General features: G+C 40.1%; 1 protein-coding gene across 2 annotated transcripts in view; it reads left to right on the top strand.

The window, feature by feature from the left end:
• The window catches only part of LOC117174494, a 66,480-nt gene extending 50,340 nt beyond the window's left edge, over nucleotides 1-16,140 (top strand). For both annotated transcript variants that reach the window (XM_033363657.1, XM_033363656.1), the window contains exon 6: nucleotides 15,838-16,140. In XM_033363657.1, coding sequence (XP_033219548.1) covers nucleotides 15,838-16,005 — 168 coding nt within the window. In that variant the 3' untranslated portion in view covers nucleotides 16,006-16,140. The remainder of the gene's footprint in view (nucleotides 1-15,837) is intronic.
• Nucleotides 16,141-16,434: the final 294 nt, after the last annotated feature.

Raw genomic sequence — 16,434 nt, 5'->3', positions numbered from 1 at the left:
GGACTTGACAAGGGAGAATTGTCAACGGAGACTGATGACTTCACCGATTCTGATGATTCCGTCTCCATGTCACTCAACACTACTAACCTCCCAGGACGACACGATCCAAAAAATTCAGCCCCTCTAAGTAAACTCAATAGGCCTTGCCTCTTAAGCAATCCTCGACTTAGGACAGCGATAAGAAAGGTAAGAATGCCGAAACGGTTGTCAGAGAGCCAGATGAAACATGCCACACGCCAGCAGACTCAAGGAACGACGGAGAAATGTGACGAGTTTCAAGGCTGCCGCATATACCCCCAAATCTTCAACAGGCGATAATGCGTCTTCCGAAAGTGAAGGTAGTACGAAATCAGACCCCCCGGTGTACCGAAGAAAACATAGTCTTCTCCCTAGTCTTGACTTTAATCCACCCATGCCTGAGGATGATCAACCACCTCAAAGTGCACCCGCAACTCTGCTCAATCCATGCTTTCTAGTCTATGTGATAAGATTACCGATGTATACCAACAGGAGTAATGCTGCCCAAGACAAACATGCCCCAGACTATGGTACCTTCCAAAAGGAACACAGTGTCACTATGCCTACCGACTCTACAGATCCTATAGTCTATGTCAGTCCCCCTGCCGACAGCAGCGAAGATAGCGACGAAAATGACGATAGCGACGACGGACAGAGTAACAAAGGCTCAGAGACAATACCACTCAAAGCTATACAAGAAAGAGCGGAGATTCAACGATCTATCAATAAGTTAGTCTGATAATTAGAGGATCATCAGTTCTATTTCTGGGACAAGGAAGGACTGGATGAAGTCCACCAAGATGAAACATTTCAAACAGAACACACCGCGGTATCGGAAGGAGAACATGACCAAGAGTTACTAATCGCTTTGAAGAACATTGATTCATGCACTGACACTGACGATCCTCTTTCCGCTAGAGTAAACGAATTTTTAGAGTCTTTTCGTAGACACCTTGAAGTGAAGGACGATTCAAAACCTAAGGATGATATTGCGCTAGGCGTAGAAAAACTATCCGGAACAAAAAATTCCGGGGCGGACAGAAGGAGCACGGTCCGGTTTAAAAACTCGCCCGAGATGATAGAGTCTCTCATAATGGGTACCCAACCATCAAGGAGATCATTATTCCAGACACCAGCTGTGTCGACCATACGCACTGCCAGTTCAACTCCGGTAGCCGACAGTAATAGAACGGAAGATCATCAAAAAAAAGGAGTGCCTGCCAGTAAGAAGTACATGATGCCACCGCGGCAGCTAAATCCATCCACACCTTCTTCAGAAGGGCAAAACATTACTCTCTCGCCGAGAAACGCTCTGGATGTACATCTGCCGTATATAGACGATTCTCACTCCATCTCAGAAGAAGAGGACCCTACTCCAGGTGCAATGAATAAAGCTAAATTTCAGTCACCCACACTAATTAAACGTGTGATACATCACGAATGGACAGAGCCTCTCACATACCGCAGAGATAACTACGCCCACTTTATTTCAGAAAACTGTGAACTGCTGAATCCTATTTTCAAACTTCTGTTAGCAAACGGAACGCGTTTAGCGCCAAGACTTGTCGGAGAATAGACCTCGGAAAGGACAAGTCCTGGTTACAACTGTTGGCAAAAACAAGATGTACTCCATTGTAATAAAAAGAAATCACTTTGACGAAACTGACTGGAAGGATGTGATTTCGGGATTAGAATCTCTCAAAATAGCTTTAGATCGATACCAACAAAAGACTAGTCGAATGGCCAAATCGGGAGATCTGCTGGGTACTTTACCTGAAAACAAAATGGCCGAACTACTGATCGACATATTCCGGGGTGGTAATGTTACCATTACCCTATGTCGCGGCAAGCTGGAAATCCCACCTGAGACAATAAGACCCGAAATCATTACGAAATTCCATGATAGTCTTTACGGAGGACATAAAGGAGTTACCAAGACGTACCGACGGATACGGGAACGATAAACTTGGTCAGGTATGCGGAATAACGTTAACGAATACGTCAGCGACTGTATGAGCTGTCTACAAAATAAGCTTATAAGGGCGCGCACACGTGAACCAATGGTCATCACGGATACCCCGATCAGCGTATTTGATAGAGTGTCCCTTGATACGGTCGGCAAACTCCCTACCACTCCCAGCAATAACAGGCACATACTAACCATGCAAGATAACTTCAGCAAACTTTGCATAGCAGTACCTGTTCTTGACATAAAAACAGATACAATCGCACACGCTGGGGCAATACACTTAATTGCGCAATACGGGGTTTCACGTTGCATCCTCACGGATCGAGGAGGCAGCTTCATAAGTAGGTGGATGCGCAAGCTAAGTAAGTTATTCGGGGTAAAGGAAATTACTATGTCCGGGTACAGTCCTTAAACTAACGGTTCTCTGAAACGTAGTCATATCGTACTCACCGATTATATAAAACGGTACGCGAAAGATTACGATGATTGGGATAGGTTGTTACCCTTCGCAATTTTCGCGTATAACACATCGGTACATGAGTCTACCAACTTCACCCCCTTCAAAATAATCATGCAAGCTAGCTTCAGCTCCTTCCCACCCGACGATAGGCTAGACACCTACGGATCTTACCTCCGCGATTTGATAGTTAGGCTAAGCGAAATACAGAAAATTGCAGCGACAAACATGATAAAAGTTAAGGAAACGTCGATGGTACGTTATGACGAAGGTAAGGCCACTGAACGCAAAGGTTGGTGATAAAGTGGTTATCTTCAAGGATGCAAGGAAGAATAAATTTGACAAGCGTGCAACTGGAACTTATACGATCGTGGGTTTCACTGAAAAGCACAATGTAATTCTGGGAGCCGACGATGGTACAAGATTCACAAAGCATGCCGATAAGATCTTGGTAACCTATTGTCAGGAATAATATTGGTTGTTTACAATTACCACATAATTAAAAATATGATTCAGCAACTAAACGCGGAAGCCATGTATCGTCCTATCTTATCACTGATTTTAGTGATTATGTATATCACGCCCGCAATCAACACTCGAGGAGGCCCAAGATACCAGCATCTCCCGTTCCAGGCCGGTACTGGCATCTTCTACGAGAACCAGGGGCCCATGAAGCGAATTATCAGCCATTGGAGGATTAATACTTTTTTGCATGTCAATATATTTCAGGATTGCTTGGCAGAAATACAGAACCGATACCTGTCGCTGGGAACCTATTGCCCACCTAAATTGAAAGAAGTCTGCAAACAGGTCATCCGTGATTACAATCTACAGAATAAACTGGAAATCGCAGAACGAAACAGAAAGGAAATAGACAGAGAGATCCGAAAGTTGGTGTATCAAGACAATAACAATCGTCTCTCACCTTTGCCAATCAACATGCGAGCACGAAGGACCACCCCAATACTGGGATTCATCGGAGGAATCGTGGGACTGGTAGCAGGTTTGTTGAGCTACGAAGACGGACAGGCCATGGAAGCTAAGATCGACGCCCTCAATTTTGCTCAAGCGAATTTGTCTCACATGGTCTGTCGACAAACACATGTTACCCGATCTCAACTGGAAGACCTACACCAGATCACCGAAGTGCACGAACATCGACAGCAGCAGTTACAGAACGAGCGCAATGTTCTCCTAACACACGTTAGTGGAATCTCGGCAGTTCTCACCAATCTAACCTATTCCTACGCCATGACCAATTTACTACATGCTATCGGAAACGGTTTGGATGAGTATGTCCGAACACGTAATCGAATAATGGAGGTTGTTCAGAAGGCAAGAAGAACCAATATATCGCGACATCCAGGACCACGCACCCAAAGCGACCTTTCCAATTGCAGGACCCCATGTAAGCATTGAGGAATTAGCCAAAGTCGCCGTGAAAATAATTAAATGCAAAAATGGTACCATCTACGTTGTATTGGACATCCCGCTAATGGATAAAGTCGAATACACCATTTGTGAAATGCATCCACTTTCCGTACAACAGTTGATTTTAGGAAACAAAACCGGAAGTGCATATGTGTTAACAAAATTTACATATCTGATTTAGCTATTGCTAAATCCATCTCTGAAAACTTTCCGACTATGCGACATACAGGTATCCTTTGAAAATCAACCATACTGGAAGGTCATACCATCCTTAAGTGCTTGAATCTATTCAATACCTAATGCAATAGATGCCGAGCTCCATTGCCCTATGGAACCCTCTCGTCATATTAAACTCCAAGGCCTGGGATTGATCCAAATTTCACTAGGGTGTAATCTTAAAACAACTACGGCAACGCTACAAGCCCGAAAATCAACACAGATAACAGGCTTAATCCTAACAATTTCCCAGGAGGATGTAAGCCTACCATTTTACAAGGAAGGAGACAAAAACTTGGAGCAACTGAAACAACAATTATATGACTTCAGTATTCAAAGGCAAGAGCAAGCCAGTCACACCTTGTTAATACATGGCTCCTATACCGGTCTAGCACTACTGTTAACACTGATAGTGCTCTACATCTGTCGAGCCGCTCTTATCAACGCGTTATCCGTCCATTAATGTTGCTAGCGCTTCATGCCAATCTGAAACCACCTCAGATTTCGTCAGGTAATGCTCAGCATGAATTTTCTGTCAGCGACGACACAAACTCTAAGTATCACTCTTCCAAGGACCGTGAACACATGGACCTCAGCACCAAACTCTTCATGTTGCTGCGCTAGTGTAGTGTGGTGATACATAAGAAGGAAATGAAGTCCCATAAAGCGTGTCTTATTGTGGAATCAGTGGTACGGGTCATGGCTAGGATACCTGAACTCTAAACAGTGACTTTAATGAGCATGAAGAGTGATTCTTGAACTTAATTTATTATAAGGAAGCCTAATACTAACTGGGCAAAGGAAGGCAGTACGGGGAGCACTCGCTTGTTTCGCAGAATGGATTGATTGTTATCTTCATATAAAAAGAGAACTTCAATCCTTAGGTATCAAGGGAAGCATATTAGTCATTTCTCGTTACTCTTAGGGATATTTTCGACACTTCGAGAATTAAATTTAAGCAAGTTCCTCTCATTCATAATGAGCTCTAGTTCATAAAAAAAGACAACAAAAAAAAACGTTATCAATTTCTTTTGGAATTCCGGAACCAGCTTTATCTCGACCAAAGGGTATCCATTGCTTCGAACACAGTGAATGCTCTCCTACTAGCATAACTATAATTATACTTTGTAAGACGTGAAATAATGCCTATATCAGATAATTATGTATACGAAAGTGAACAGCCTCGGACACTGGTAACAATCGAGGGCGGGTGTTCGAAATTTCAGGGCGGGTTTGTTACGGTGGACTCTGTGAGGGTGGCCAATTCAAATTTTCATTGCTTGCTATCACAGTACCCACGCGTTATACTATGTAAACCGTGGCCGAGATTGTTGACTTTCCGATACGAACTTCATAGAGACCAAAGCGACGGGGAGAGAGGAAGAGAGCAGTAGACATAGATCTCCCTAATTACGCCACGCGCGGACTGGACAATGGTAACGATCCTCGCCTACTTCTCCGCCTACGGACTCGTGCCACTTCCTATTACTTATGCTCGCCGGATACTCCCAGCGATCCGTGAGACCACTAAATGTTAATTAACAATGTCGATTGTTAATTAACATTAAAAATTCATTAGAATAAAATCAATTACTTTCGGGTAGCTACCCAAATTTCAAAATTTTAAATCACATGACGAAAATCAAGATTCCAATAATATTGGTAATACTAATAGTCACATCACTCATTCCTCCTAAAAACCAATTAGCCAATAAATAAAATAAAACCAAATTGTTCACTAACAGAAATAAGGGTATGAGCTTGAACATTGTGAGTTTCTGGTGGGGATTCCTTATTTCTTTGGCAAACATGTTTGGTTCTTTACGTCAACCCTAATGTTATCATGGATACACTAAGCACGAAACGCACTGAGTCTTTTCCAGCCAATTTTTACGTTTAGTGGATGCAAGAGCATTTCGGTATTTCAGTCCATCGTCCATTTTACGACGGCATGCATTTAAGTCACATCTTGGGGCGTAGGAGGAAACTGAATGTTAATGTTCCGCCTTATGCTGAAATCGTCATCATTTCTCAGGTGATGTCTGCTTTACGCAATTCTTCTTAATGTCACTTCTATTGGATCTCTTTTATTGTCCTAACGGAGATGCCACTAAAAGGTCGGATTGTCAGGAAACAGGCGCTGGAATTTTCGACATCTAAATTCACATCTAAATTCATTCGATTAATTATGGCTGCTGCTAGATTTAATGAATTTAACTTCAATATGATGATTTTTTAAACTCTCGGAAACAATTTTTACGCTAAATACGATTATTTTGGAATGAAAAAATATTTCCTGCTCATTTTTCCACATAAAATATATTTTCGAGTTTTTCTGCAAATGCGACCCTTTAACTTTTTTTCAAAATTTAATAAAAGCTTGATTTTTCCTTTGAAAATCACCTAGAGTGTCCTTACACAGCTAACGATATCTTTGAAAGTTTCATTGTTTGTCTCTGGATGCTTTCTTAGAGCAACTATCTGCCACCATAAAGGATTTTTATCGCCTGCTTCCTGATGGCGTACATAGAAAGTTTCTTACAATGAGACATGTGTTTAGCAAAACCGCCTACTGAATCGCTGCCGTAACCCTACTAAATCCTGAATGTTTAAGATGCTCAGTGATTCTGGCGTAAACAATGGTTGTCTACTAATTCAGATTCATTGGACAAGTAATGTGGATGATTTAGAATCTCCCACCTCTTTCATACATCACGATGTAGGTTCAATTGGCTTGGATATTATGTTCTATCTGAATAGGAACATTCCAATACACCTATCTAAGACATCCATGGCTTTAAGGTTACGAACCAGTGATCGCTTCGCACCTCTTAGAGCACGGATCACAAGGGCAATTACTTTAACCGAATATTTTAGGTACAATGGTTGCAGCTCGCGTTTAAGGTCTTGGTATCTCTCCTATTTATCATTCTCCTTAGCAGTCTTGTAGTCGGCCGAAGCTGAGAATTCGATCACGAATGCAGATCGTTTCTCGAAGTCTTGCAGAACTATTTCAGGCCTCGAGTGTTCAACGGAGACGGTTGTCCGAAAATTATAGTTCCAGAAAATTTGGCACTTCTCGTTCTGAATAGTTGACTTTATTCTCCTAGAAGCGTTTGGAGGAAACGGTCGCGGCCAACACCGTAAGAGCGACGATTTTAGAAAAGCAAAAGTTTGCTCTCTTGACCAGGACTGTTTTTATACATTTCTGTAAAAGTTTCTTTGCATTTTCTTCTCAAGTAGCTCTCGATTGAATTTTTAAACCTATGCTTTCTTCACTTAAGCTTTTAGAAAAAAGCATCTAGATGGAGTAATGCACTTTTCTCACCTCTGATGTTAAAAATCGGGCAAAAGATCTCGGCTGCCTGTTCTACGGCTTTGTAAAGAACGCTCCTTTGCAAATCATCTCGTTGTCCCTGAACATTTTTAAGAGAGCACCTCTACCAGGTGTAACTATGTAAACTGTACATAGAACAAGTCGATCATAAAGACACTGTAGATTCAGAAGTCCGCGTTGGTCATGACGATGTGAAGTGTATAATAGCAGAATAAAAAAATTTATATGCAAACTCTTATATATATGCACGATCTTTCGTGTGACAATGTCAAGGGCTTTAAGCTCGTTCTTCATCTGTTGAACCACACCGAATGAGTAGAGTAGAACTTGGACGGCAAACATGTTAGCCGCAGATACTTTGTTTAACGCCGACAAATTTCGAAACCAAATCTTCCATACATGATGCTTGTATCTGCTTCGGAGAGACTGCTTCGCTGATGTTGCGTCCTGAATGTGGCTTTGAGGCACGCCCGGGTACGTATTGGTCCCTCTAGTTTCAAGATGTCTAATAAAACTTATTCCAACAAGCTCCGGGTCCTCGGGAATGCCAATTACCTTTCCTTCCGTCAGATGAATTTCCGTACATTTGTCCAATCCAAAGTTCATACCAATCTATCCTGTGTACTGCCTGACGATATTTAAAGCATTCCGATATTTGCTTTTACCAGAAGCATAGATCTTTAGGTTATCCAAATAGAATATATGAGTGATCTTATGCTCGCGATGATTTGTGTCGCCACAGAGGTGTCCAAAGAATTTGGTACTGATAGAGATAGATGAGATAATAAATATATTTTTCCAAAGGTCATCAATCTCTCTATGCATTTCACTATAAGTAAATAAACCTTCAAACTTTCCAACAGATATATCGTAAGTTTGTGAGAGGATGAATCGAAAGCTTTCCGGTAGTCGATCCAGGCCATTAACAGAACGCGTTGATAGGCTGCTGCATCTTTGCAGACGAACCTGTCGATTAGCAGGTTGTCTCAGAATCCTCCTACACTTTTTTCGTGCCACGTTGTTCGTACATCTCTCTCCACACAGGTTAATTTCTCGAATAATCCTGTTTTTAGGGCTGCTGTGAAAATCTTATACAGTGTGTTCAAAAAAGTTATTAACATGTTTTTTCTGGGATGGACAAGTTACTTTTCTCCAGTAGGAGTATAGAGCGCCCTAGCATCAGCTACTGCGGAATGGGCGTTTCCGACTTTATGCGTGAGGTGCATATGCGGGCCACATGTTGGTGCGTAAAAATAACTGTTTCTGTCTAAAGTTTTCTTGATACCATCTAGTCTTGCTGCAGAAAAGTTCTTCTCAGACATTCTTCTCAGATGTAAAACTCCTTGAAGCGGATGATATTATAAGTATCTTCTTTTAACTCGAGAATTTTCAGGATCTTGTATAGGTCTGTTCAAAAAGTCTCTACCTCGTTGGGCTTAGGTGAATTTTTAAGAGAAACAGGAGTACAGTTAAGAATTGTTTAGTGAGTGATTGAAGGTCATAAATTCTTGGGCGAACTTTCAAACCCACTATGAATTTAGCAAAAAACTGTTGAAATTCCCTCATACATGTCTCTCTCTTCTGGATTCTCCTCCTTGCGTCAGATAATACCCGTATTTTGTCAACAATACGCTGCTTGATTATCAGCAAATTTGACTTGTTTAATGTATGATTGAAGGTTCTTAGTTCTTGAGCGATCTTTTTAACCTTTTCCGTGAACGATCTACCAGATGTTATGTAGTCAACCACACACACCATACACAGTACCATGCACTGAAAAATTCATGATCCAGAAGTCAGACTCCTCCGATATATCCTTGCAAATGGAGACATCCATTTCAGCAAGATCCTAGGGCTTGCAAGGAACCTGCATGTTAATGTTCCTCCTTGTCCTGAAAGCATGATTATCTCTTAGCAGGTGCCTGCTTTCCGAGGTGGCTGAGGAAGCACCCCACGTACATATCCAGTTTGCAAGAGGTAGGCACATTGATTTCGCAATGACTGATGTAAAACGTGCTGAAGCTCTGGATGTTTCTGGCACTACAGAGTGAATAGGCCCGATTAAGCCTTCACTAACAGGGATGATGCTGGCATCGTAGCATTCTAGCAAGTCGCGTTTTCGCCTAAATAATTTTAGCACTCCGAACTCTAGGGTGATCGACACTGCTTGCCAACCCATTGCCGGGTGCTCTGCACGTTCTATCGTTTTGAACCGCATTTACAACTTTTTGCTGGTTTAATGATGTCATTGGTGTTCCCATGAGCAGTTAGAGAAAGGGTTCGTAGTTCTTGTAGAGCCCCGCATGCAAGAATAACGCGGCTTACTCTGAGAGGTCGCCCAGTATCCCAGAGTCACCGTTTAATACAAATCGCCCAAGTGCCATTTAACATTCGGCACGGTTTCCACGCGGACAATTGTCCAGGGGTGGTCCCGAAGGAATTAACCCCCAAGCGGAGGTGTGAAAAACATGCCGAGAGCTGAATGGCACCTGGGTGAGGTGTATAGAACGGTGACTCTGGGATACCGGGCGACCTCTCAGAGTACGCAGCCTTATCCTTGCATGCGGAGCTCTACAAGGATGGACGAACCCCTTTTCTTAGCTTCTCGTGGGAACAACAATGACAACACCAGACATAGTTGTAGTCAGTGCGGTTCAAAACAACAGAACGCGCAGGGCTCCCGACAATGGGTCGGCCAACAATGCCGACCAATCTAGAGCTGGGGGAGCCAATGAAAATGGATTCAATGCGATGGATCGGCGTGATCTCGCGACCTTTGGGTTGACGGAGCAACAAAATCACGACTTGCTAGAGTGCTACGATGCGAGTGTGGCCGGTGAACGGGGTTACATGGCACGGCTGCATGCTCTGTGGTGCGAGAAACACCCGGAGCTATCGCACTTTTCGCAGAAACGTCTGCGAAACCATGCTGAACTACTTCATAAAAGGGGCTATGTAAGCGGAACGCCTCCTCTACCACAGCTAGAACAAGCCGACAACAGAGAAAGAGAGGCGACAATAAGACCGACCGGGTGCAGGCATCCAACAGAGGAAGAGCGATGCTTTACGACCCGGAGAAACATCAACACCAAGGTTTTGTTCAAGCCTAAAGATCTGGCTGAAATGAATGACGAGCTTCGTGGACATTTTTCCGGAGAATCCGACCTCTGGGCTATCAATTATTGTGTGTGTAATGCAGCGAGAGCTTTGGCCGATGCGAACCGTAAAACAAAACCAACGGTTGATCAAAAGACTAAAAGACGAATGCATTAACCTTCCATAAAGCTGGCTGGGCAAGACAGTACGCGTCCCGCATTCAGTGTGATTGACTACATCACATCTGGCAGGAATTTTACGCCACGGTTCGAAATTTCGCGCGCGAACTTCGGACCCGTTATCACACATTTAACAAGTCAAAGCTGCTGACTATCAGGCAGCATATTGTTGAGAAAATATGGATACTATCTGACGCTAAGAGAAGTCTAGAGCGGAGAGAGAGCTGGGTCAGAGAAAATCAATAGTTTCTCTCTGACCCATCTCTACACTTCCAAGACCCTCCAGTTACTGTCACACACCCACCCAAACCAGAGGAGGTCGAAGTATTTTGGAGAGAAGTCTAGGAAGTTCAGCATAGACTGGACGAAGACTCAGCAAATATAAATAGCTTCAAGGAGTTATGTATTGCCCTCATAACACCTGATAAAGAATGCCCACCCATCACTACCGAGGAGGTGAAAAAAGTATTAAGAGGGATGAAGAACTATTCCGCACTGGAACCAGATTGTATCAAAACCTTCTGGTGGAAGAAGTTTTCTTCAGCCCATCAGCATTTGGTCCGTATTTTCAACTCATATTTGAAGTCGGAAGAGCCGATTTCGGAGTGGTTGGTGGAAGGGCGCACAATACTCCTGCCGAGAATAGGCAACTTAGCTGACCCGAAGAATTACAGGCCAATAACTTGTCTGAACACACTTTATAAGATATTCACAGCTATCGTAAATAATAGAATTGTTCGGGCAATTGAACCTGTGTGGCAAAAAATGTATGAACAACGAGGCTCAAAGAAAGGCGTAGCCGGATGTCGGGAGAACGTGCTCATCGATAGATGTGTCTGCAAAGATGCAGCATTCTACCAGCGTCACCTATCGATGGCCTGGATTGATTATCGGAAAGCTGTCGACTCGACCTCCCATAGACTTATCATCTGTCTTTTGGAAATCTTAAAGATTCATCCGCAAATAGTTAAGTGCATAGAGAGATTGATGCCGCTTTAGAAAACCAGATTTACTATCTCATCTGGAAAAAATCGTGTGACAACTAACAAGGTCACCTTTCAGAGAGATGACTTTCAGGGCGACACCATGAGCCCACTCCTCTTTTGCCTTACATTATTGCCACTATCTCTAGCACTTCGCCATTCCTACGGGTACTTGTGCGGCAAACCTGCAGATCGAAAGTACAAGGTCACTCATGTATTTTACATGGACGATCTTAAGATCTATGCTAAATATATAGAGCAACTACATCTAGCTCTAGGGGTTGCGAACGATATACTAAGGAAATTGAAATGGAATGTGGGTTAGACAAATGCACCAAGGTTTATTTGAAGCGAGGAAAACTTAATGGCATCCCAGAAGATCCTGAGCTCGTTGATTGAAGCGCTATACGACACCTTTGCGCTGGAGAGACTTATACATACCTGGGCGTGCCACAGAGCCGCATTCAGGATGTGACATCTATAAAGGATACTCTCCGAAGCAGATACAAACGTCTCATCCGACAAATTTGGTCTTCCGAACTGTCATACCTAAATTTAGATCGTTTTGATGTTATGAAGCGGATTGTATCCAACAGCGGTGACAAGATTTCGAGATAAAATTCGAAAGCGAGCATCATTTGCATTTACTCTTTCCTTCTTGATAAGCATCAGATACAATTTTTCGAATTCTTTTTTTTAATGGTCTGTTAGAGGTTTTCCATTTGCCAAGGATAGAAGTATCTGTATGGTATGGGAAAAGATGTTTCAGAAATTTTACCTGCCTTCCATGCTCTTACTGGAAATGACACGAATACACTTCCAGTAAGAGCATGCAATGCAGATAAAATTTCTAAAACATCCTTTCTCAAGAAATTTGCCGCCAAATGAAATCCTAGCATTCTTGAAAATGTGAAAATAGATATAAAAATAGGACTTGAATAAGATAGTCTTCAGTATATTCAAATTTTGAATTAGAAAAAAACCTTCGTCCAAAACAGCAGTGCTTCGTCTGCGCTTAGTTTACTCCAGTAGTACATGCCGAGTATCAAATCTTCGGTGTCAATACTATGTATCTCATACCCTGAATGGCATGCATGTAGGGCATGATAAAAGAGTCGACTATCAGCTTCAAAATGATTTGAATTCAAATCAAGCACTTTGGGCGGTTCGATGCTCTTATTACCAGATACTTTATAACACGGCATTCCATTTCCAAATCGATTTTTGAAATTCAACTCACTTTATTTTTAAAGTAACACATTCGTGAGTCTAAAATTACATAAAAAAGAAACAAAGTTCTGCTTATTCCTAAACGAAAAATGGTTTAATTAAAGAAAAACTTAATATAATGCGCAGAAAATTTAGATGTAAGAAATTATAGCAACCACAATTTTCGAATATATATAAATATATTATTCCATTAATTGAAATGAATAGAAGTAGTCCTCTTATATTTTTTTATAAAATAGCCCTTAAAATTCCTTGGGACTTTCCGGGGACTTTTCGTATAGGCACTTGAAATACGTACTTCATTCGAAAATATTCCACCAGATCTTAGTGAAGCTTCAAAACACTTTAAAAAAAGGTTATCCTAACGGTCAAATGTCACATCAAATCTTGTGGAGTGAACAGCGAATCCAGAACTTTTTACTGCCTTGAAAAAAGCAGTTACAAAATCACCAAAGGTGCTGTATTTTTTTTATTGTATTTCCTGAGCAAGGACCATGGTTCGAAAATGTGAATAACTTGGTTAGTACCTATCAATACCTCGCTAACAGGTTTTGTGCACTGTGTCCAATTTTTGATTTATTGAATAATTGATGATCTTTTGCCTTTATTAGTGAGCCATTTTTAGTAGCAAGTGATTGCGGATATGGCATTAACTCATATGTTACAAGAGTTTGAAAGAAAAATCGGCGTTTTTTTACAAGCATAATCATTTGCTGATCAATTATTATCTTTTTGAAATTTGCATCCTTATTCGACTAGAGCTCCATTCGTTATGGCTGTCAGACTTAGAATCACCAGTAGGATCATTATCGAGGTTTCGAAACTTTACAAGAGCACCGTAATAACCTAGTTTTAGTGGATAAAATAAGATGAATCGTTAATTTGCTTCTTCCCTTCGAGATAACCCTATAACTCCACCACTTACTGCCGACGATCTTATTTGCGACTGTTCAAGGGCTTGTTGACATGCAACTGGATTAAAAATACCTGGCACCCTCTTAACTGAAAGCGTCCCCCGTTTCAAGTCTTCTTGAGCACACTATGGTGTGTGTGTGTGTGTCATAACTTGGAGATACAGTGTCAGTTCCTTGGCGTAATTGTAATGGTTTATCGAGAAAAAAATGGCAACATTCGTCGAATTGTCGAGGATGCCTGAAGATTGACACTTCTAGTTGCTTTGATAGAATGAAGCAAAATTTCAACTATTTCGCAATAGTGGCTGTAGAAGTTGAAATTTTCATTTTACTCGCTTCTGCGAGTTAAAAAGTTTTCAAAATGCTGTAAAAAAGGCTCCAGTTTCTCTTCACAGTTCTTATATGCTAGTAAAAATTCTACATGATTTCTATCCACAAAGATCTCTCTTAAGCTATTAAGTTCATCGCCACCTCGGAATAGATTTAGCTAACATTCTCTATCAGTAAGAAGAAATTTTTATAACTGAAGAGCTCGTAAAGCTTCGTACATGAACTTGTGTGTTCTTACTCCACGATTATAATGTTTTTCATCAGGAATAACAAACGTCGATACCCCAGTCCTATCTTCTTGGATTTCTGGCCCATTTAGGGTCAGCGGCTACAGTGAATTTCAACTCGAACTCTATTTGTGAGTGATGTGAGAGAGTGGCTTCATCTGAGTCTCTCCACTTCTTTATGTTATCTCTAAAACTACAAGCACATAGAACGATGACAATAACTTCCTCCCTGACCGAGTTACGAAACGTTGGAGTATTCCCTGTATTAAGAGTATCTAAATCAGTGGTTGAATTTTTGTCAGAAATTCATTGTATGTAAGTTTGAACTCATGATTCCTTCAAATTTGTGATGTCAAAAAAATATTAAGCCTTTGGACCCAGAAATTTTAATTTTGATTTAATCATTTTGAAACGTATTTTTGGGTAACTTCATAAATTTATAATTTATAAAGGAAAGTCAATATTTGCCAGTTTTTGTAATATTGGATTAATTATTATCAATGTGGAATATTCTGTCATATCCAAAATAATTGTTTGGCTACTTAATAAGCTTACAATTTATAAATGAATTTGCAGAGGACCTAATTTAGAAATTTAATAATTTTGAAATTTATTGCTGGGTAACTTAATCAATTTCTAATTTATAAATAAAAGTCAATATTCGCCAGTTTTGTAATATTGGAATTATCATTTTCGAAAATCTGGTTATATAGAAATTGGAAATGAATTGGCAGAGTCAGGTTACAATTTTAAACTTGGTCAATTTACAAATTGTTTTGTCACTAAAATTGGTGCATTTGCAGATGTTACCTGCAAAAAGTATTTTGTAACAAATTGTATTTACATTTTCTATTTTTATTTCCCAATTAAAAACTGCCTTATCTTTGGCTAATTCTCATTCTTTCCGTATCTGCAGTGAACAGTGAAGTACCCAGATACGTGATAATCTAGAACGATATTTACCCGTAAATATGTAAGTAACAATAAATTACGATTATACAAATTAATGATTCGAAAAGTGTCTGCATAATATTTATTAGCATTTTTGAAAAAATTTGATCGTCGAACAAGTATTACAAATTATTGTTTGACATGTTTACCATATGCAAAAAAGCCAAAAAACCTTGCAAGGAACAGAAAATATACGTTTAATCCTCATCACTTCTGAGTAAGAAGATGAGAAAAGAACTTTACCTAGTTGTCGTACTAATTTTTTCACAACCACCTCAATTTAAACCGCGTATTTTTAAACTTTATTCTTTACATATTTAGAACATTTCTCAATAGTTCTTAACCTAAAGCACTTGAGACTGCAAAATTGTGTATCGATTCTATCCATAAATAACAATTTTGGTACATTATACTTTAATCTAAAGAAATGTTATATTTTCAAGCCCCCTCAGTTAAATTACTAGTTATCTTTGAAATAAATGTAAATACTTTTTTTAAGGCAATCAGCGAGGACTTCAAGATAACAGATGAAGTGACACATATGAATTTGTGGCATCGCATGATACAGCTTCGAGATAACTACATTATTTTATATGAATCATTATTTGATGACCAAAATACAGAATCAAGCAAATTTCCAAAAATAAATAACGGAGCATCTATATAGTTTGGAAAAATCTTTATCAGCCTTCTTTTGAAGGGATACGCAATTTTTTATAGCAATATACATAATTTTGATGATTTTCTGTATAATTTAATTCTAAAATATCTTTAAATGAATATCTTGAAATGAATGAAATTAAGAAAAAATGTACAAAGCGCGCATTTGACTTCTTTTTTTCAGAAATTTACACATGTATACAAAAAAAGTGAATTTAAATTGTCGTAACCATTTACCTTATTTATATTATATTATTGAAACGCAAATAATGCTTATAATATTTTATTTATTGACTTTTGAACGTTTCAGAATTTAAAAAATTTGACCCATTTCATATTTTACTTTTCCACTTTGTCTACTTTGCGAGAGAAATCTAATAGACTAATTGGCATTTCTTTTTCAGATTTGCTGTCCTTTCGACTTAAGAATATAATC

This window comes from Belonocnema kinseyi, chromosome 6, assembly GCF_010883055.1.
Source record: "Belonocnema kinseyi isolate 2016_QV_RU_SX_M_011 chromosome 6, B_treatae_v1, whole genome shotgun sequence".
In the NCBI taxonomy this organism is placed as follows: Eukaryota; Metazoa; Arthropoda; class Insecta; order Hymenoptera; family Cynipidae; genus Belonocnema; species Belonocnema kinseyi.
Note: the sequence above shows the minus strand (reverse complement) of the source record. Positions and strands in the feature narration are given on the sequence as shown.